Source organism: Corythoichthys intestinalis, chromosome 17 (assembly GCF_030265065.1).
Source record: "Corythoichthys intestinalis isolate RoL2023-P3 chromosome 17, ASM3026506v1, whole genome shotgun sequence".
Classification (NCBI taxonomy): Eukaryota; Metazoa; Chordata; class Actinopteri; order Syngnathiformes; family Syngnathidae; genus Corythoichthys; species Corythoichthys intestinalis.
Genome location: NC_080411.1, coordinates 14,124,045 through 14,139,762, shown reverse-complemented (window position 1 = coordinate 14,139,762; position 15,718 = coordinate 14,124,045). Strand labels below are relative to the sequence as shown.

General features: G+C 37.3%; 1 protein-coding gene across 1 annotated transcript in view; it reads left to right on the top strand.

The window, feature by feature from the left end:
- LOC130905336 (huntingtin-interacting protein 1-related protein-like) overlaps positions 1-15,718 on the top strand; it is a 43,937-nt gene that overhangs the window by 24,429 nt on the left and 3,790 nt on the right. Inside the window, exons 20-32 of the mRNA XM_057818628.1 lie at positions 1,222-1,369; positions 1,823-1,909; positions 3,650-3,757; positions 3,962-4,098; positions 4,972-5,082; positions 8,439-8,497; positions 8,586-8,616; positions 8,685-8,747; positions 11,942-12,042; positions 12,108-12,213; positions 13,404-13,527; positions 13,586-13,647; positions 14,554-15,129. Coding sequence (XP_057674611.1) covers positions 1,222-1,369; positions 1,823-1,909; positions 3,650-3,757; positions 3,962-4,098; positions 4,972-5,082; positions 8,439-8,497; positions 8,586-8,616; positions 8,685-8,747; positions 11,942-12,042; positions 12,108-12,213; positions 13,404-13,527; positions 13,586-13,647; positions 14,554-15,129 — 1,713 coding nt within the window. The remainder of the gene's footprint in view (positions 1-1,221; positions 1,370-1,822; positions 1,910-3,649; positions 3,758-3,961; positions 4,099-4,971; positions 5,083-8,438; positions 8,498-8,585; positions 8,617-8,684; positions 8,748-11,941; positions 12,043-12,107; positions 12,214-13,403; positions 13,528-13,585; positions 13,648-14,553; positions 15,130-15,718) is intronic.

Below are 15,718 nucleotides of genomic sequence, written 5' to 3'. Positions count from 1 at the left end.
ACCCTCCATAAGCGTCAATGGAATCAGGGAAGTTTGGGGGACATGTCTTATTGATATCTGGTCATTTCCTGATGATTTGACAACATTGTTTTTTTTCCCATTGAAAATGAATGGGAAAAATTTTGGATGTCCATGGCCGTCAATGACGTCGAGTTATATAGGCGTCAATGGGATGCAAGTCCATTAGCATCAATACATTCGACATACATGAGCATCAATGGCATCAATGCAATCTAAATTCCATTGGAAATCCCATTGGAAGTGAATGGGAAATTTCCCATTAAAAATGAAAGGGAAAGTTTTTGGCAAATTTCAGGGGAACCGTAAATTTTTTCCAAATTCTGTATACAACTTCTATGCCCCTCACCGTCCCAGAATTTTTGATGCCCAAATTGTGTGATTTGGTCAAAAAATGTAGGACTGGATACATTTTGAAACTTTTTTTTTTCTGGAAAATTCCCGTTTACGGGTGAACGGAAAATTTTTCGGGGCCGTTTGAAAAATTCCCTGCGTCGTGAGAAAATTCCAGTCATTGTGATACTTGAACGGTGCTTATCAGTCAACCGGTTTGGGCTGTTTAGCGCGCCATTTTTTAAAAAATTAAAAATGAACAGGAAAGTTTTTGGCAAATTTCAGGGGAACCGTAAATTTTTTCCAAATTCTGTATACAACTTTAATGCCCCTCACCGTCCCAGAACTTTGATGCCCAAATTATGTGATTTGTTCAAAAATTGTAAGACCAAATACCTTTTGAAACTTTTTTTTTTCCCGGAAAATTGCCGTTTACGAACGAACGGAAAATTTTTCAAGGCCGTTTCAAAAATTCCCCACATCGCGTGAAAATTCCGGTCGTGCCAGTACTTGAACGGTGTCGATCGTTGCAACAGTTCGGGCTGTGCGGCACGGCAAAAAAACGCGGAGAATAAGATGAACTAAGAAGAATAGGTTGGCTAGAGTTGCATAACAACACTATCTGGTCTTTTTCAAAGACCCAGATAATTATGGAATCCCATCAACGTAGCAAGTCAGCACAAATTTGGCGCTATCTGCTGTCCAAAATGTGCATGACAGGAACAGGTCTCTTTACGGCGATACTGACGATAGAAATGTCAAATGTCGAAAGACCGTTTTATCTCGTTTTGGTGACATATCGTAACCAGTCATGGCAATTTAGGACTTAATAGACAATTTCAAAGTTGATTGGGGTGTTTGTGTAAGCAGGTCAATCGTGAAGGCGAGCTGGCTCATAAGCTACAGGAGGAGCAGTTCTGCCTGCTGCAGTGCGCAGTGGTGGAGGCGGAGGGCATCATCTTGGACGCTGTGGCCAAACTGGATGACCCCATCCACGTGCGCTGCGTCTGCTCGCCAGGTGAGTGCCAGCCTGCGTAAATAAAACAAAAAGAACTCTATGAAGTTGGTCCCTATCAGACACAAATTGATATCAAAATGGTTGTTCAAAGTTTGTACCAGTTTGTGCTGCAACTGTTTTATAGATATTAGATAACAGAACGGCATTGGTTCCATTCGTTTGTGCTACGTTTGTGCTGTATTTTTTAAAACACAAGCGTACGCCACCATTTTTAGCTAGTTTAGACGAAAATGGGGGCTAATTAACCCTATATTGACTTATATGAATTGTAAATATCTCATAAACAATAGCAGCACAAACGTAGCACAAACAATTGATAGAATTTTTAGATACATTTGCCTTTGACGGAGGGCCAACTTTACAGAGGTAACATGAAGTAATACAGATTTTTTTCAGTCTTTTCAAGTAGCGTTGCCACCTCATAATATCATCATCCATTTTTTTCCCCATCAGATTATTTGGTGAACCGGGCCGAGACCACTTTGGCATCGGTGGACAAAATGCAGCAGAGTCATGTCATTTATCTATCAAACAGGAATGGTTAGTTCATTTTACAGTGGGGCAAAAATGTATTTAGTCAATCACCAATTGTGCAAGTTCTCCTACTTGAAAAGATTAGAGAGGCCTGTAATTGTCAACATGGCTAAACCTCAACCATGAGAGACAGAATGTGGAAAAAAAAAACAGAAAATCACATTGTTTGATTTTTAAAGAATTTATTTCCAAATTAGAGTGGAAAATAAGTATTTGGTCACCTACAAACAAGCAAGATTTCTGGCTGTCAAAGAGGTCTAACTTCTTTTAACGAGGTCTAACGACGCTCCACTCGTTACCTGTATTGATGGCACCTGTTTTATCTCATTATCGGTATAAAAGACACCTGTCCACAACTTCAGTCAGTCACACTCCAAACTCCACTAAGGCCAAGACCAAAGAGCTATCGAAGGACACCAGAGACAAAATTGTAGACCTGCACCAGGCTGGGAAGACTGAATCTGCTTGGTGTAAAGAAATCAACTGTGGAAGCAATTACTAGAAAATGGAAGACATACAAGACCACTGATAATCTCCCTCGATCTGGGGCTACATGCAAGATCTCACCCCGTGGGGTCAAAATGATAACAAGAACCTTGAGCAAAAATCCCAGAACCACACGGGGGGACCCTAGTGAATGACCTACAGAGAGCTGGGACCACAATAACAAAGGCTACTATCAGTAACATAACGCGCCGCCAGGGACTCAAATCCTGCACTGCCAGACGTGTCCCCCTGCTGAAGCCAGTACACGTCCAGGGCCGTCTGCGGTTCACTAGCGAGCATTTGGATGATCCAGAAGAGGACTGGGAGAAAGTGTTATGGTCCGATGAAACCAAAAATAGAACTTTTGGTAGAAACACAGGTTCTCGTGTTTGGTGGAGAAAGAATACTGAATTGCATCCGAAGAACACCATACCCACTGTGAAGCATGGGGGTGGAAACATCATGCTTTGAGGCTGTTTCTCTACAATGGGACCAGAACGACTGATCTGTGTAAAGGAAAGAATGAATGGGGCCATGTATCGGGAGATTTTGAGTGAAACTCTCCTTCCATCAGCAAGGGCATTGAAAATGAGACGTGGCTGGGGGTTTCAGCATGACTACAATCCCAAACACACAGCCAGGGCAACAAAGGAGTGGCTTCGTAAGAAGCATTTCAAGGTCCTGGAGTGGGCTAGCCAGTCTCCAGATCTCTACCCCATAGAAAATCTGTGGAGGGAGTTGAAAGTCCGTGTTGCCCAACGACAGCCCCAAAACATCACTGCTTTAGAGGAGATCTGCATGGAGGAATAGGCCAAAATACCAGCAACAGCGTGTGAAAAGCTTGTGAAGAGTTACAGCAAACGCTTGGCCTCCGTTATTGCCAACAAAGGGTACATACCAAAGTATTGAGATGAACTTTTGGTATTGACCAAATACTTATTTTCCAGCATGATTTGCAAATAATAAATTCTTTAAAAATCAAACAATTTGATTTTCTGATTTTTTTTTTCACATTCTGTCTCTCGTGGTTGAGGTTTTCTTATGTTGACAATTACAGGTCTCTCTAATATTTTCAAGAGGGAGAACTTCCACAATTAGTGATTGACTAAATACTTATTTGCCCCACTTTATTCTTTTTGTTGGTGGTTTGTTCATTCTGTTTAATGTTTGACCGTTGCATTTTTGAGTTGTTTTTCGATTGTATATTGTTTTCCTTGAGTTGATTAGCTAGATTTTGTTGCTAACATGTACTGTTTCCAGATGCCAGCGGCCTGCTTCGGGCGGTCACTCAGTTTTCCCACTTGGCCGCCGATACCATCGTGAACGGCGGCGCCACGTCACATTCGGCCCCCACCGACCAGGCCGACCGTAAGTCTCTGAAATCATGGCCTGGATCTCCTGCTTTGTCCCTCATTTGACTAAACGGCTACAAAAAAAAAATGGAAAAAGTTAATCGTCAAGTTCACAACACTGTAAAAAGAGCATTAACACCTCCCATTGCAATATCTCCAGAAACGGCATTTTTTAGTATTTTATAGTTTTCTATTTTTTTTAAAAATTGAAATATTAAAGGTTTGACGGACAACTGTCGGGACTGCGCCAATAGCTGCCTTCAGTTCTTGAAGGACTTGAAGCTGCAGGCCACCTTGCAGAGAGCCGACTCCAACGCCATACGATACGCCATTCAGCGCATCCTCGCCATGGGACAGGTGAGGAAAACAAACACTAGAAATGTCCGATAATATCAGGTACCCTAACATATTTACCGAAATAAGCATTTTTAAATTATATCGGATGAAAATGGCATTGATTTTTCATTATTGAGTTTATGTTTATATGCACATTGCCTTCTAATGGAATGTATAAACATCTGCCTTTGTACATGGGCTGGTCACAATTTAGTGTAGCAGGTATGCTAAATGACCAGAAGAATGTTCACAAATTTATATGCTTGGGATTTGTTATGCGCCAAACCATTTGCATTCATGGCGCAAAATTAAATGAACAATAATTGATTGAGAAATAATGAATTATAAACTCATGACATAAACTACTGTATATTGCCTAACCAGAAAGAAATAGTAACTTAGAAAAGTAATAAAATACAAAAATCTGTTGAAAAGTCCAGCAAAATGTATCTTGGGAATTGTCATTGCATTGGCATGTCCTATGATGGCCTGCCTGTATTTGTAATGCTTTGAGCATCCTCTAGTGGCTCTTTGAGTTAACTACTGCAAAAGTGATTTCAATGTGAATGATTCTTTTTATTTAATGATGGACATTTTGGGTAATTTCAATTTATATTGTACATATGGGACATTTATTTTCTAAAATTTTAGTTTAGGTTTATTTTCATTGGAAAACCGTGAAGTTGTTTCATTTATCATTATTAAAGCAGCCTGTTGGGCATTACAATCCAATTAGCAATAACACGTTAAGTGCACGATCGCATATATCGGAATCAGTTTAATCGTGGTTCGGACAGTATATCGATTAAAAAGTCTTTATAGGACAACTGTACAAATACAACTGATATCATTTTTCAAACAGAGAAATTAGGTATTTATGTTGTTTTGGTTTAGGAGCTGCGTCCTAAAGGGCAGGATGTTCTCAAGGAGGAACTAGGAAACTTGGTGGACAAAGAGATGATTGCAACCTCCACCGCCATCGAGGAAGCCGTGCTACGGATGGATGTAAGGCCACGCTATATATCTCTTCGTAGTTAGGGTTTACTTAGTTTGGAGGGCCATTTTTCGGCCAACCCGTGTAAAAAAAAGTCAACTCTGTGGCGGTCAAACAAGGCCCGCCAAAGTTAATCAGCAATTAATCGATAGACAAATGAAACTGTTTTGAAAGTCAGCGAATTGTTTACACATTGTTGAAATTGTCCGAATGTTCTTTTAGAGTCTATTAATTTTTTTCTTCTTCTTGTTTTTTCTTTTTTTTAAGTCAAAATCGGGGTGAAATTTAAATGTTGTCTTTTTTTTAATCTTTTTTTTTTTTTTTTAATATAGGATTTATTTTCATCTATTTATTTAGTATTTTCATTTTTCACATACAGTACTGTATATTTTTATTATATTATCTATATACAGGATATACTGTATGTATATATTTTCCTCAAGTGGAAGCTTACATGATCCTAATAAATTTAATAATTGAAAAAAAATATATACAGTACTGTGCATATATCTATATATCTAATCGACAGTACTGTATATCTAATCGTAAAAAAAAAATAAAAATAAAAAAATGTATTGACAAATTAAAAACATTATAAATATGTGATACTATCATGTATGTACGTGTTAACAATCATGTAAAGCGGGAAAATTGTGTAAAAACGTGATGCTGTTGAATATGTATTAACAATCATGTAAAAATGTGATACTATACTATTTTTACATGATCGTTAACACATACTTTATGATAGTTATCACGTTTTTACATGCTTTACATGATTGTTAACACGTTTTTACATGATAGTTATTACGTTTTTACATGACAATAGTGTCAAATTTTTACATGATACATTTTTACATGTTAAATATCATGTTTTTACATGATAAATATCTTGTTTTTAGATGATAGTTAACACGTTTACATGATAGTATCAGGTTTACATAATATCACGTTTTTACTAGGGATGGGAATCTCTGGCATGAAGCCGATTCGATATGTATCTAGATACACAGGTTACGATTCGATTAAAAAACGATACGTTTTTAAGGCCGACCGATTCGATACGATTCGATACAGTTTAAGAACGATACGGTTCGATACAGAGTGAAAACGATACGATAGTAAACATTTGTTGTGTGTGTTCGAACAGTATTTTCAACATATAAAAAAGACCACATTTCTAATAGCAAAATTAAACAACAAAATTTCATACCAATGTTATGTTTTATTTTTTTATGAAAAAAATAAAAATAAGGCTTACTATATGACCGTCATTTTGTTGGATGGGATTTATAATAAAATAAAACTCCAGTGACAGACAACAATAAAGTGCAGTAAATCAATTAGTGTATTTCCTGGTGTTTCGAACACAAGAGGTAAGCAATTTAAGTGCAAACTTTCGACGTAAACATCTTACCAACAAAAAATATTAATTATATGCAGCAGCTCTAGAAAAAAAAAATTAAACTCGCAATGTTATCATAAATAAATAATAAATTATGCTGTACCACTGGTATAATTGGGGGAATAAAAACATGGCATTTTAGACAGACAGGTCAATAATCATTACTTTTACCTTATACACAGTAGTCTTTCACTTATGCCTGTGCTTCCACATTTTTTTTATTCCTCATCACTGTCCATATCTTTTTTGAAGGGCAGATTTTCTTGAGGAAGATAAACTAATCCACATTTTAATGTTTAAGTAGACTGCGTTTCGTGGGAAAAAATCTCCAAAGGAGCGTGCTGCCCTTTCCACCATTGTAGTGGGTTATTTTTCAGGGTTAAAAACTCACGATCCCTGTACCGCTCCTCACTTCACACTAGCTCTGTCTCATGCGAACAGATCTGGCTGCCTTCCTCACTTCAAAGTCCGACTTTTGTATTTCTTGGGTGCGTTGAAAATCAATCGCTGCACGTCGCTGGCCTCGGTGCTCAAACCGTCCATTGTTTTAGCATGTTGCTTCGTTGCCACTACCGGTTTCGTTTTCGTTTTGGGCTGTGAAGAAAAAGCTATGGAGCGTGCGTTACAGTGGTTTTGTTAGCTCTCGTGTTGTGACACGCCCGTGACGATCGGGCAATGACGGCGACTAGTAGCGGTTCTGCCGAAATGCATGGGAAGTAGAGGCAACCATATCGTGAGTTGTGCTTGTCCATATTATACCATGCGTGCGGTCTCAATCTAAGCGCGCTGTGTGGTGAATGACACAAGCGCAGCAAGTGAAGTAAAAGCTAAATTATCATTCCATTAAGCAATGCATTGAATTAGGCATTAGAAGCCGATTCTTGTGCTCGCGATAGCCGAATTATAGCTCTACTATCGGTTCGTTGAATATTTAATGGCAAATTACTGTCGAATGGTAACTTTACAATCGATACAACTGTATCTCTCACCTGTAAAACCGGATATCCGGTCGTATCGGTTTATCGTTCTCAAGCTTAGTTTTTACATGATATCCCATTTTACATAATTACCATGTATTGCTATGAAAGTTATGAAAGCACATATTTATATGATTTTCATGCTAAAACATGATATTATCATATTTTACATGATAAATATCACATTTTTACATGATAATTAACGCTTATTTACATGATAGTATCACGTTTTTACCTAATGACCATGTATTTACAAGATCGTGAGCACATATTTACATAATTATCATTTATATAGATATATACATGATGATTATCACGTTTTTACATGATTGTTAACACGTATTTACATGATAGTGTAACTTTTTTTTACATAATTAACAAACTATTTACATGAGTTAGCACAAATTTACATAATTATCATGTTTTTACATGATACTTATCACATTTTTACATGATTGTTAACACGTATTTACATGGTCGTGTCACATTTTTACATAATTATCACATTTTTTACATGATGCTACGATCACATAAAAACGTGATACTCGACTTTTTTTGGGTGGCAGCAATACACTTCAATGCCAAACAGTAGAATTAAAAAAAAAAAAAATTCATTATTAAAATTTTTTAGTTTATTTGATATGTCTACATTTTTCAATCAATAAAACAGCAAACATTCTCTATTCATTGTTCTATTTTGGGATTTAAGTTTTTGAAAAAAGTGTAAAACAGTAAATAGTCTCTTTTATTTTCAATTTTGTTTTTGTTAATTTTCTTCAGAAAAGGATAAAAACATGAACCTCGTTCTTTCATCTAGGTTTACTGACATTTTATATAGATTTTTTTTTTTTTTTGCGAGAAAGAAGTCCATCACTAGTAGATGTCCACTCCATTTGGACTGGCAACGACTGAATGAATGCCATCCTCCTACTTCAAATGGATTGTCAAGTTTCTAATGAATAGCTGTGTTTGTGTGTGTTTGTAGGAGATCTTGTCCCAGGCCAGAAGGGACACAAGTGGTCTGAAGCTGGAAGTCAACCAGAGGTGAGATCACTATAAAGCTCAGCACTAGTTTTTATATGTTTGTTTTTAGGTTTTTTGTTATTTCACCTTCACTGTGCTATTTGTGCAGCATCCTGGGCTCCTGCTCTGACCTCATGAAGGTAAACAAATTTTAAAAAATAGACAAAAGTAAATAGAGCAGTTTGACGATAATGCGTTGTGCCAACAGGCCGTTCACATGCTGGTCACCGCCTCGACAGATCTTCAGAAAGACATCGTGGAAGGAGGGAGGGTAAGTGGATCGGATGCTATCTGCAACTCATTGTATGACGTGATAGACGCACTATGAGCTGTTTCTTATGACTTTTGTCAAATTACTACACAAAACACTGAAGGTAAAGAAACAGCTAAACTACTATGCTAAGATGCTTGCAGCTCATTTGGTAGACATGAGACAACAAAATCATTTTAGTATCTTGTGGCACTCAGGGTCACATATGTGTTTTGGAATAACAAAAGACGGCAATGTTTTGCACTGTTAACTTATTGTGAAAACTCAACCCCACCTCACCAAAATAAAAAAACACAGAGGAAACGCCAGGCTACGAAAACTGCAGACAAAATTGCCAAAACTGCGAAAAACTGCAAATTTGTACATCTTACAACATCAATAAAGATTCTATTGGATTCTAAAAACTGCGTTATAAAGAAAAGTAATTAATTAGATTACTCGTTACTGAAAAAATTAATGCCGTTATAAACACTGTTATATTCACCAGTAGAGGTTTCCTCCTGGGGTAACACCCATGCACACCAATTTGATGTAGAGTGCGGCGTATGGTCTGAGCACTAACAGGCTGATGCACCACCTCCTCAATCTCTGCAGCAATCCTAACAGCATTCCTGTAAAACGAGTCACATGACATTTTGGAGGGAAAATGACAAGCAGTACTCAATTTGGACATTTAGGGATGTATGTAGTTTCTAAGGGGTGTACTCACTTTTGTTGCCAGGGGTGTAAATATTAATGCCTTTGAGTTATTTGGAGGGGAAAATAAATGAACTATTATATAAGTAGCACACAGACTACTTTTCATTGTGTCAAATTTAAGTGGATTTAAAGGTAAAGGGAGGGCCAGGGCGGCCAGGCCTCCCCCCTGGTAGCCGAAAAGTGTCATTGCATTTAATTGACTTTCCTATATATATATATAAGTTGTAAAGCAATAAAACTGCAACAAAAATGAATGAAGTGAACAAAAAAATATATTTTTGCAATGGGTCAACATTGTTTTTCGAGCCCCTTAGACGGTTATTTGCTTTGCATATAATTGTCAAAAACAAAACAAAAAAGAAAAAAAAAATTGAAAAAAACATTTGAAAATACAGGTTTTTTTTCTTAGATTTTTTTTTTATTTTGATTGAAGCAATTTTTGGGGGGGATTGAATGATTTACATACAAATGTCCTAATCATAATATGGCCCAAACACAAAAACGATTGCTTCAATCAAAGAAAACTTTTTCGATGAAAAATTAAGTGTTCAAATGCAACTTTTTCCATCTCAAATATTTTTTCGCATTCAAAAACTTTTTCTATGATTGAAATTTATTTTTTTTTGATTGAAGTGGTTTTCTTTTTGAAAATACATTTTTTTTGAAGCAACTTATTTTTAGATTGAATAATAAAGACAAAAATTAGCCAAAATGTGGCCCAAACACAAATCAACATTACTTCAATCAAAAAAGTTGCTTCAATCAAAAAAACAAAACACACACAAAAATCAAAGAAAAATAACTTTCACATGAATTTTTTGTAGGTTTTTTAAATTTCAAATCTGTTTTGAATTAAAACACTTTATTTTTTATTGAAACAACATTTTTTTGGTTGAAAATATATATTTTGATTGAAGCAACTTTTTGTTTTTGAAGAAACTTTTTTTTTTTGATTGAATAATAAAGACAACAATTCTACCTCCATAATTGTCAACTTATTATTATAAATATTCTTGAAAATTAATTTTATTGCTGACACTGCGTTTCGGGGTCATCAACATGTTGTGCCCCCCCTGCCCCAAAAGTCAAACTCCGCCTATGGTGTCAAAGTGTCATTTTTTCAGTGTTGTCCCATGAAAAGATAATACTGTACTTAAATATCTGCAGAAATGCGAGTGGTGTACTCACTTTTGTGATACACTGTATATGTGTGTGCATGTATATATAATCTTGGCTTTCTCCACTTTCTAATCATTACTCACCTTTACAGTATAGGTCTCTCCCCTCTCACCCTCTTTGCTCCTCTGTTCTGACTTCTACAGGTCAACAAATGTGATGTGGTGATTATTATTATTAGTGAGTTATTATGACTATCCACTGATGATAATCGTATGAGAATGAGCTCAGCTTCTGTACTCATCTATGCGTAAAGTCAGAAACACGGCTGATGCTCCAGAAGGAAGTCACTCCAAAGATAGTAGTAAAAACAGTGCACACTTAACTCCACTCGGACCATCACAATGCATTTCAAACTAACTAGCTAGCAGGAGCTAAGTAGCAGCATTACTTTAGAGCTGAGATGTAACTTTTGACCACAAAACAAAAAAGGGAAAAGGAATGACAAGCTTAGAAATGGTCTGTAGTGTGTAAGCCAGGTTTTTATTTGTCAAACATTTGCTTTATTAACTACATGGGACTTTCTGCTGTTAGCTGGGGGCTGGAGCTAACTAACTGTTACTACCAGCGGTGATAAATACTCTTTTTCTTGAAAAAAATCTTCCTATGTCCATCTTTCATCTATCTATTCACGTTCACGCTCTACTCTGTGTGCGTCAAAGGTACACACACATGCACACACGGTGCCAGTATGAGCAAGGTCACAGAGAAAACGCGGAATGGATTTTTCGTGATGTGGGCGTTCTCTATATGAACAAAGGACAAGGATTGGATAACAATGCACTGAAGGGGCTCTCAACCTTACTCTATGAAGTAAGGGGAAACTGACAGATTTATGATCATATCATTAAGTCAATAATGACAGGTTATAGGATTTGATTCATACTAATATTCTGGCAAGTTCATCGTGAATATGTCAGCATTTTTTTGTATTTTATTTTTTTAATAAAACAACAAATTATTTAGGGGGCTTAAGAATAATTTAGGGTGGCTGAAGCCCCCTTAAAATAGGCTTAACAACTCCACTGTTAACAGCACTGGTCACCAGTAAGTAGATGAGGGTATAGTGATGGAAAGGTGCAATACAAAAGTGTAACTCCATTTACTATTACCATTTAACCAATTACAAGACTGGCGGAATACTAGTTCTACAGAGAGAGAGGGGCGCGCTGCATCTGAGCCAAAATAACCCGTTTTTAAATTGATTTTTTCATATCGGCCGGTCGGATTAAAAAAAAACCCGATAGTGATGTACGTCCAATTTCCCAAAATTGGCCCCGATTGTCGATCTATCTCTTATTCTGACTGTTTTCCAACAGGGCGCAGCTTCTGTCACAGAATTCTACGCCAAAAACTCTCGCTGGACGGAGGGACTGATCTCTGCCTCCAAGGCGGTGGGCTGGGGCGCCACACAGCTGCTGTGAGCCCGCCGACGACCGATGAATATGCCAACGCCGATTTACACTGACCTGTTTTTGTCTCCAGTGAGTCGGCCGACCGCGTGGTGGGCGAAAACGGGAGGTACGAAGAGCTGATAGCGTGCTCCCACGAGATCGCCGCCAGCACCGCCCAACTGGTCGCCGCCTCCAAGGTATTGGACTTCATTCAGCGAGCGCTCGTCAGCCATAAGCGGAGATTAAGGGGGGCCAGGCTCCCCTTGGTGGCCGAAAAGTGTCACTGCATGTAACTGACTTTCCTATATACATAAAAGTTGTAAAGCAAGAAAACAAACAACAAAATTTAATGAAATGAACAAAAAAAAAACATTTTTACAGTGGGTGAAAATTATTTTTCGAACACATCATGTGACTAGCACCTTAGACGGTCATTTGCGTTGCATATTATTTTCCCCCCCGAAAAAGGGGAGGGAGTTTTATTTTTCAAATGATTTTTTTCTTTGATTGAAAATATTTTTTTTTAATTCAAGCAACTTTTTTGGGGATTGAATGATTTAGACACAAATGTCCTCCTACCCATAATATGGCCCAAACACAAAAAGGATCGCTAAATTCAAAGCAAACTTTTTAAATGAAAAATTAAGTGTTCAAATGCAAATATTTTTTCGCATTCAAAAACTTTTTTTTTTCTATGATAGAAATTTTTCTTTTTTTTGATTGATTTTTCTTTTGAAAATATATCTTTTTTGTATGAAGCCACTTCATTTTTGATTGAATCATAAAGACACAAATGTCCTAGCCAAAATGTGGCCCAAACACAAAACGACATTACTTCAATCAAAAAGGTAGCCTTAATCAAAAAAAAAAAAAAAATTCAATCCAAAAAAAAAAAAAAATCAAATAAAAATAGCTTTCAAATGCATTTTTTTGAGTTTCAAATTTATTTTTGCATTCACATTTTTTTTTTATTGAAGTGACATTTTATCAATTGAAAATATAAATTTTGATTGAAGCAACTTTTTTTTGGATCGAATAATGACGACACAAATCTACCTCCATTTGGCTTCGCCCAGGGGATGCAGTTTTTGACTGGGGTAACTACATTGGCACGACACCGGCGGGCATACCATATTCAATGGATGACGATTTTAGCGAAAAGTATAGCTGTCCTAAGCAGCCTGATTTTGAATTCCCCTCAAGAATGATGGGAAACAAAAAGAAAAAAAAACGCTCATTTTTAACTTATTATTATAAATATTCTTGTAAGTTGATTTTATTGCTGACACTGCGTTTCGGGGTCATCAACATGTTGTGCCCCCCGACCCAAAAGTCAAACTCCGCCTATGTCGCCAGCTAGCGGGCTAATGCGCCACTTCTCTCTTAGGTGAAGGCGGAACGTGGCAACAGGAAGCTGAGCACACTTCAGCAGGCCTCGCGGCACGTCAACGACATGGCTGCCGTGGTGGTGACCTCCACCAAGCACGGACAGATGCAAATCTCGGAACAAGGTGGGGAAATGTTTTGCCGTTTTGCTAGTTTGCTAGTTGATCTTCGATGTCATTACAGGAGCGATGGATTTTTCCGGAATGTCGCTCATCAAGCTGAAAAAAGAGGAAATGGAGGCTCAGGTGAGACTAGGGCTGCAGCTATCGAATATTTTAGTAATCGAGTATGCTACTGAAAATTCCATCGATTAATCGAGAAATCGGACAAAACATTTTTTAAGGCAAAGCGCAATTATAAATATACTTGAGAAAACAAGACATTTCACCTAATATTGAACCATTTTTAGACAATCAACGTCTTTATTTCAGATATACTGTACATTGATGAAAACAGCCAAAAATTGCATCTCAGATGTGACTAGAAAAACTAGTTGTCAGTCGACATAGTATAACAAATGTTATGAAAATGAAGTTACCTAGTGTTGCTTTAAAAACTAATAATTCGAAAAAAGTTTCTATTAGTTTTATATTTATATACAAAAAAATAAAGGTAAAAAGATCATTTTTTAATTAATATATGAAGAAAAGTTAACGTTTTAAAATGGAAAAAAAATTATTGAAAAATATGAAAACTAATAATCATTTAAAAAAAGTAATATAATAAGAAAAGTTACCATTTCAAATAGTTTTTATTTATAATAATTACAATTTAAGAGTAATAAGAAATCCTTTTTCAAAATACAAACATTTCTTTTTAAATTAACTTTGAAAGAAAAAAAATCACATTCACTTTTTAAGTGAATAAAAATGTAAAAATGTAAGAAGTTAAATGTTAAAATTATTGAATTGAAAAAAAAAACAATAAAAAGATTCTACCCAATTAAATAAATAAATAAATTAATTAATTTTTATTATTAACTCATCACTGCCGTTGTTGGCAATCGACGTCCAATCTAATTAGCATTGATCGACTGTAATATCGCTGGGCCCTTGGCCTCTGATTTAAGCAGTAAGTCAATGAAAAAAAAAAAGTTTTTTCGGCCAAAACTTCAAATATATTTAGTTAAAAATCTATTTCAACATTCTCAGGTGCGGGTGCTGCAACTGGAAAGTCAGCTGGATCAGGAGCGCGTCCGCCTGGGCGAGCTGAGGAAGCGCCACTACGACATGCAGGAAGGCGGCAACATGCCGGACGGCGATGAGAGTTTTCCCCCGCCTCCACCGCCCACTTTATTGGACGCCGGCTCCTTCCCGCCGCCACCGCCTCCGCCCGAGCCTGTCGCTCTCCCCGCCTTTGTGTCCACCAACCCCTTCGCGCCTGCCCCATCCCAATCCTACTCGCTGCCTCAGTCCTACACGCCTTCCCAACCCTATGTGCCGTCACAGTCCTACTCGCCATCACAGACCTACACGTCGTCTCAACCTTACGCGTCGTCTCAACCTTATGCGTCGTCTCAGCCTTACCAAGCGTCCACCCCGATCCCCAGCCAAAATTATCTGCAAAGCCATTCCTACTCGAGCCCGCAAGCCTCCACGAAAACCCCCAACCCTCCCCAGCCTTCCTCGCAGTCCCATAGCACTGAGTCCAAGACGATAGACTTCGGAAAGCTCAGCTTCAGGAAACCGGGCATCTTCTCAAAATCCGGAAACCTGTTTAAGAACGCGGTAAGATTTCTCTAAGTGCTATGAAATTATGAGCATGTCAAAAAGTGACGATTTGGCACTAAATTCAACACAAAACAATCAGAATTAATGATCATACATCGCTTTCTACTGCTGTGCTAGCAAGCTAACTTAGACGGCAACAATGGAATAGAATAGCGCATCGATGGCTAGCATGCTAACAAATCTGGCAGTCTTTTTTTTAGCATTTACTAGTTTTTCCAACCAAAACAATGTATCAGGAACCATCAGAATTGATGATCATGATTGGCATTTTAGTGCTACGCTAGCAAGCTAACACATGTTGACGGAAAACTCAAACAGCTACAATAACCCACTATTTCTGGTTGTGACATCACAATCAGAATTGATGATCATGATTGGCATTTTAGTGCTACGCTAGCAAGCTAACACATGTTGACGGAAAACTCAAACAGCTACAATAAAAAAGAATAGTGTGTCTATTGATAGCATGCTAACAAATCTGGCAGTCTTGTTTTTTAGCATTTACTAGTTTTTCCATCCAAAACAATGTATCAGGGAACACCCACTTTTTCTGGTTGTGACATCACAAACAGAATTGGTGATCATG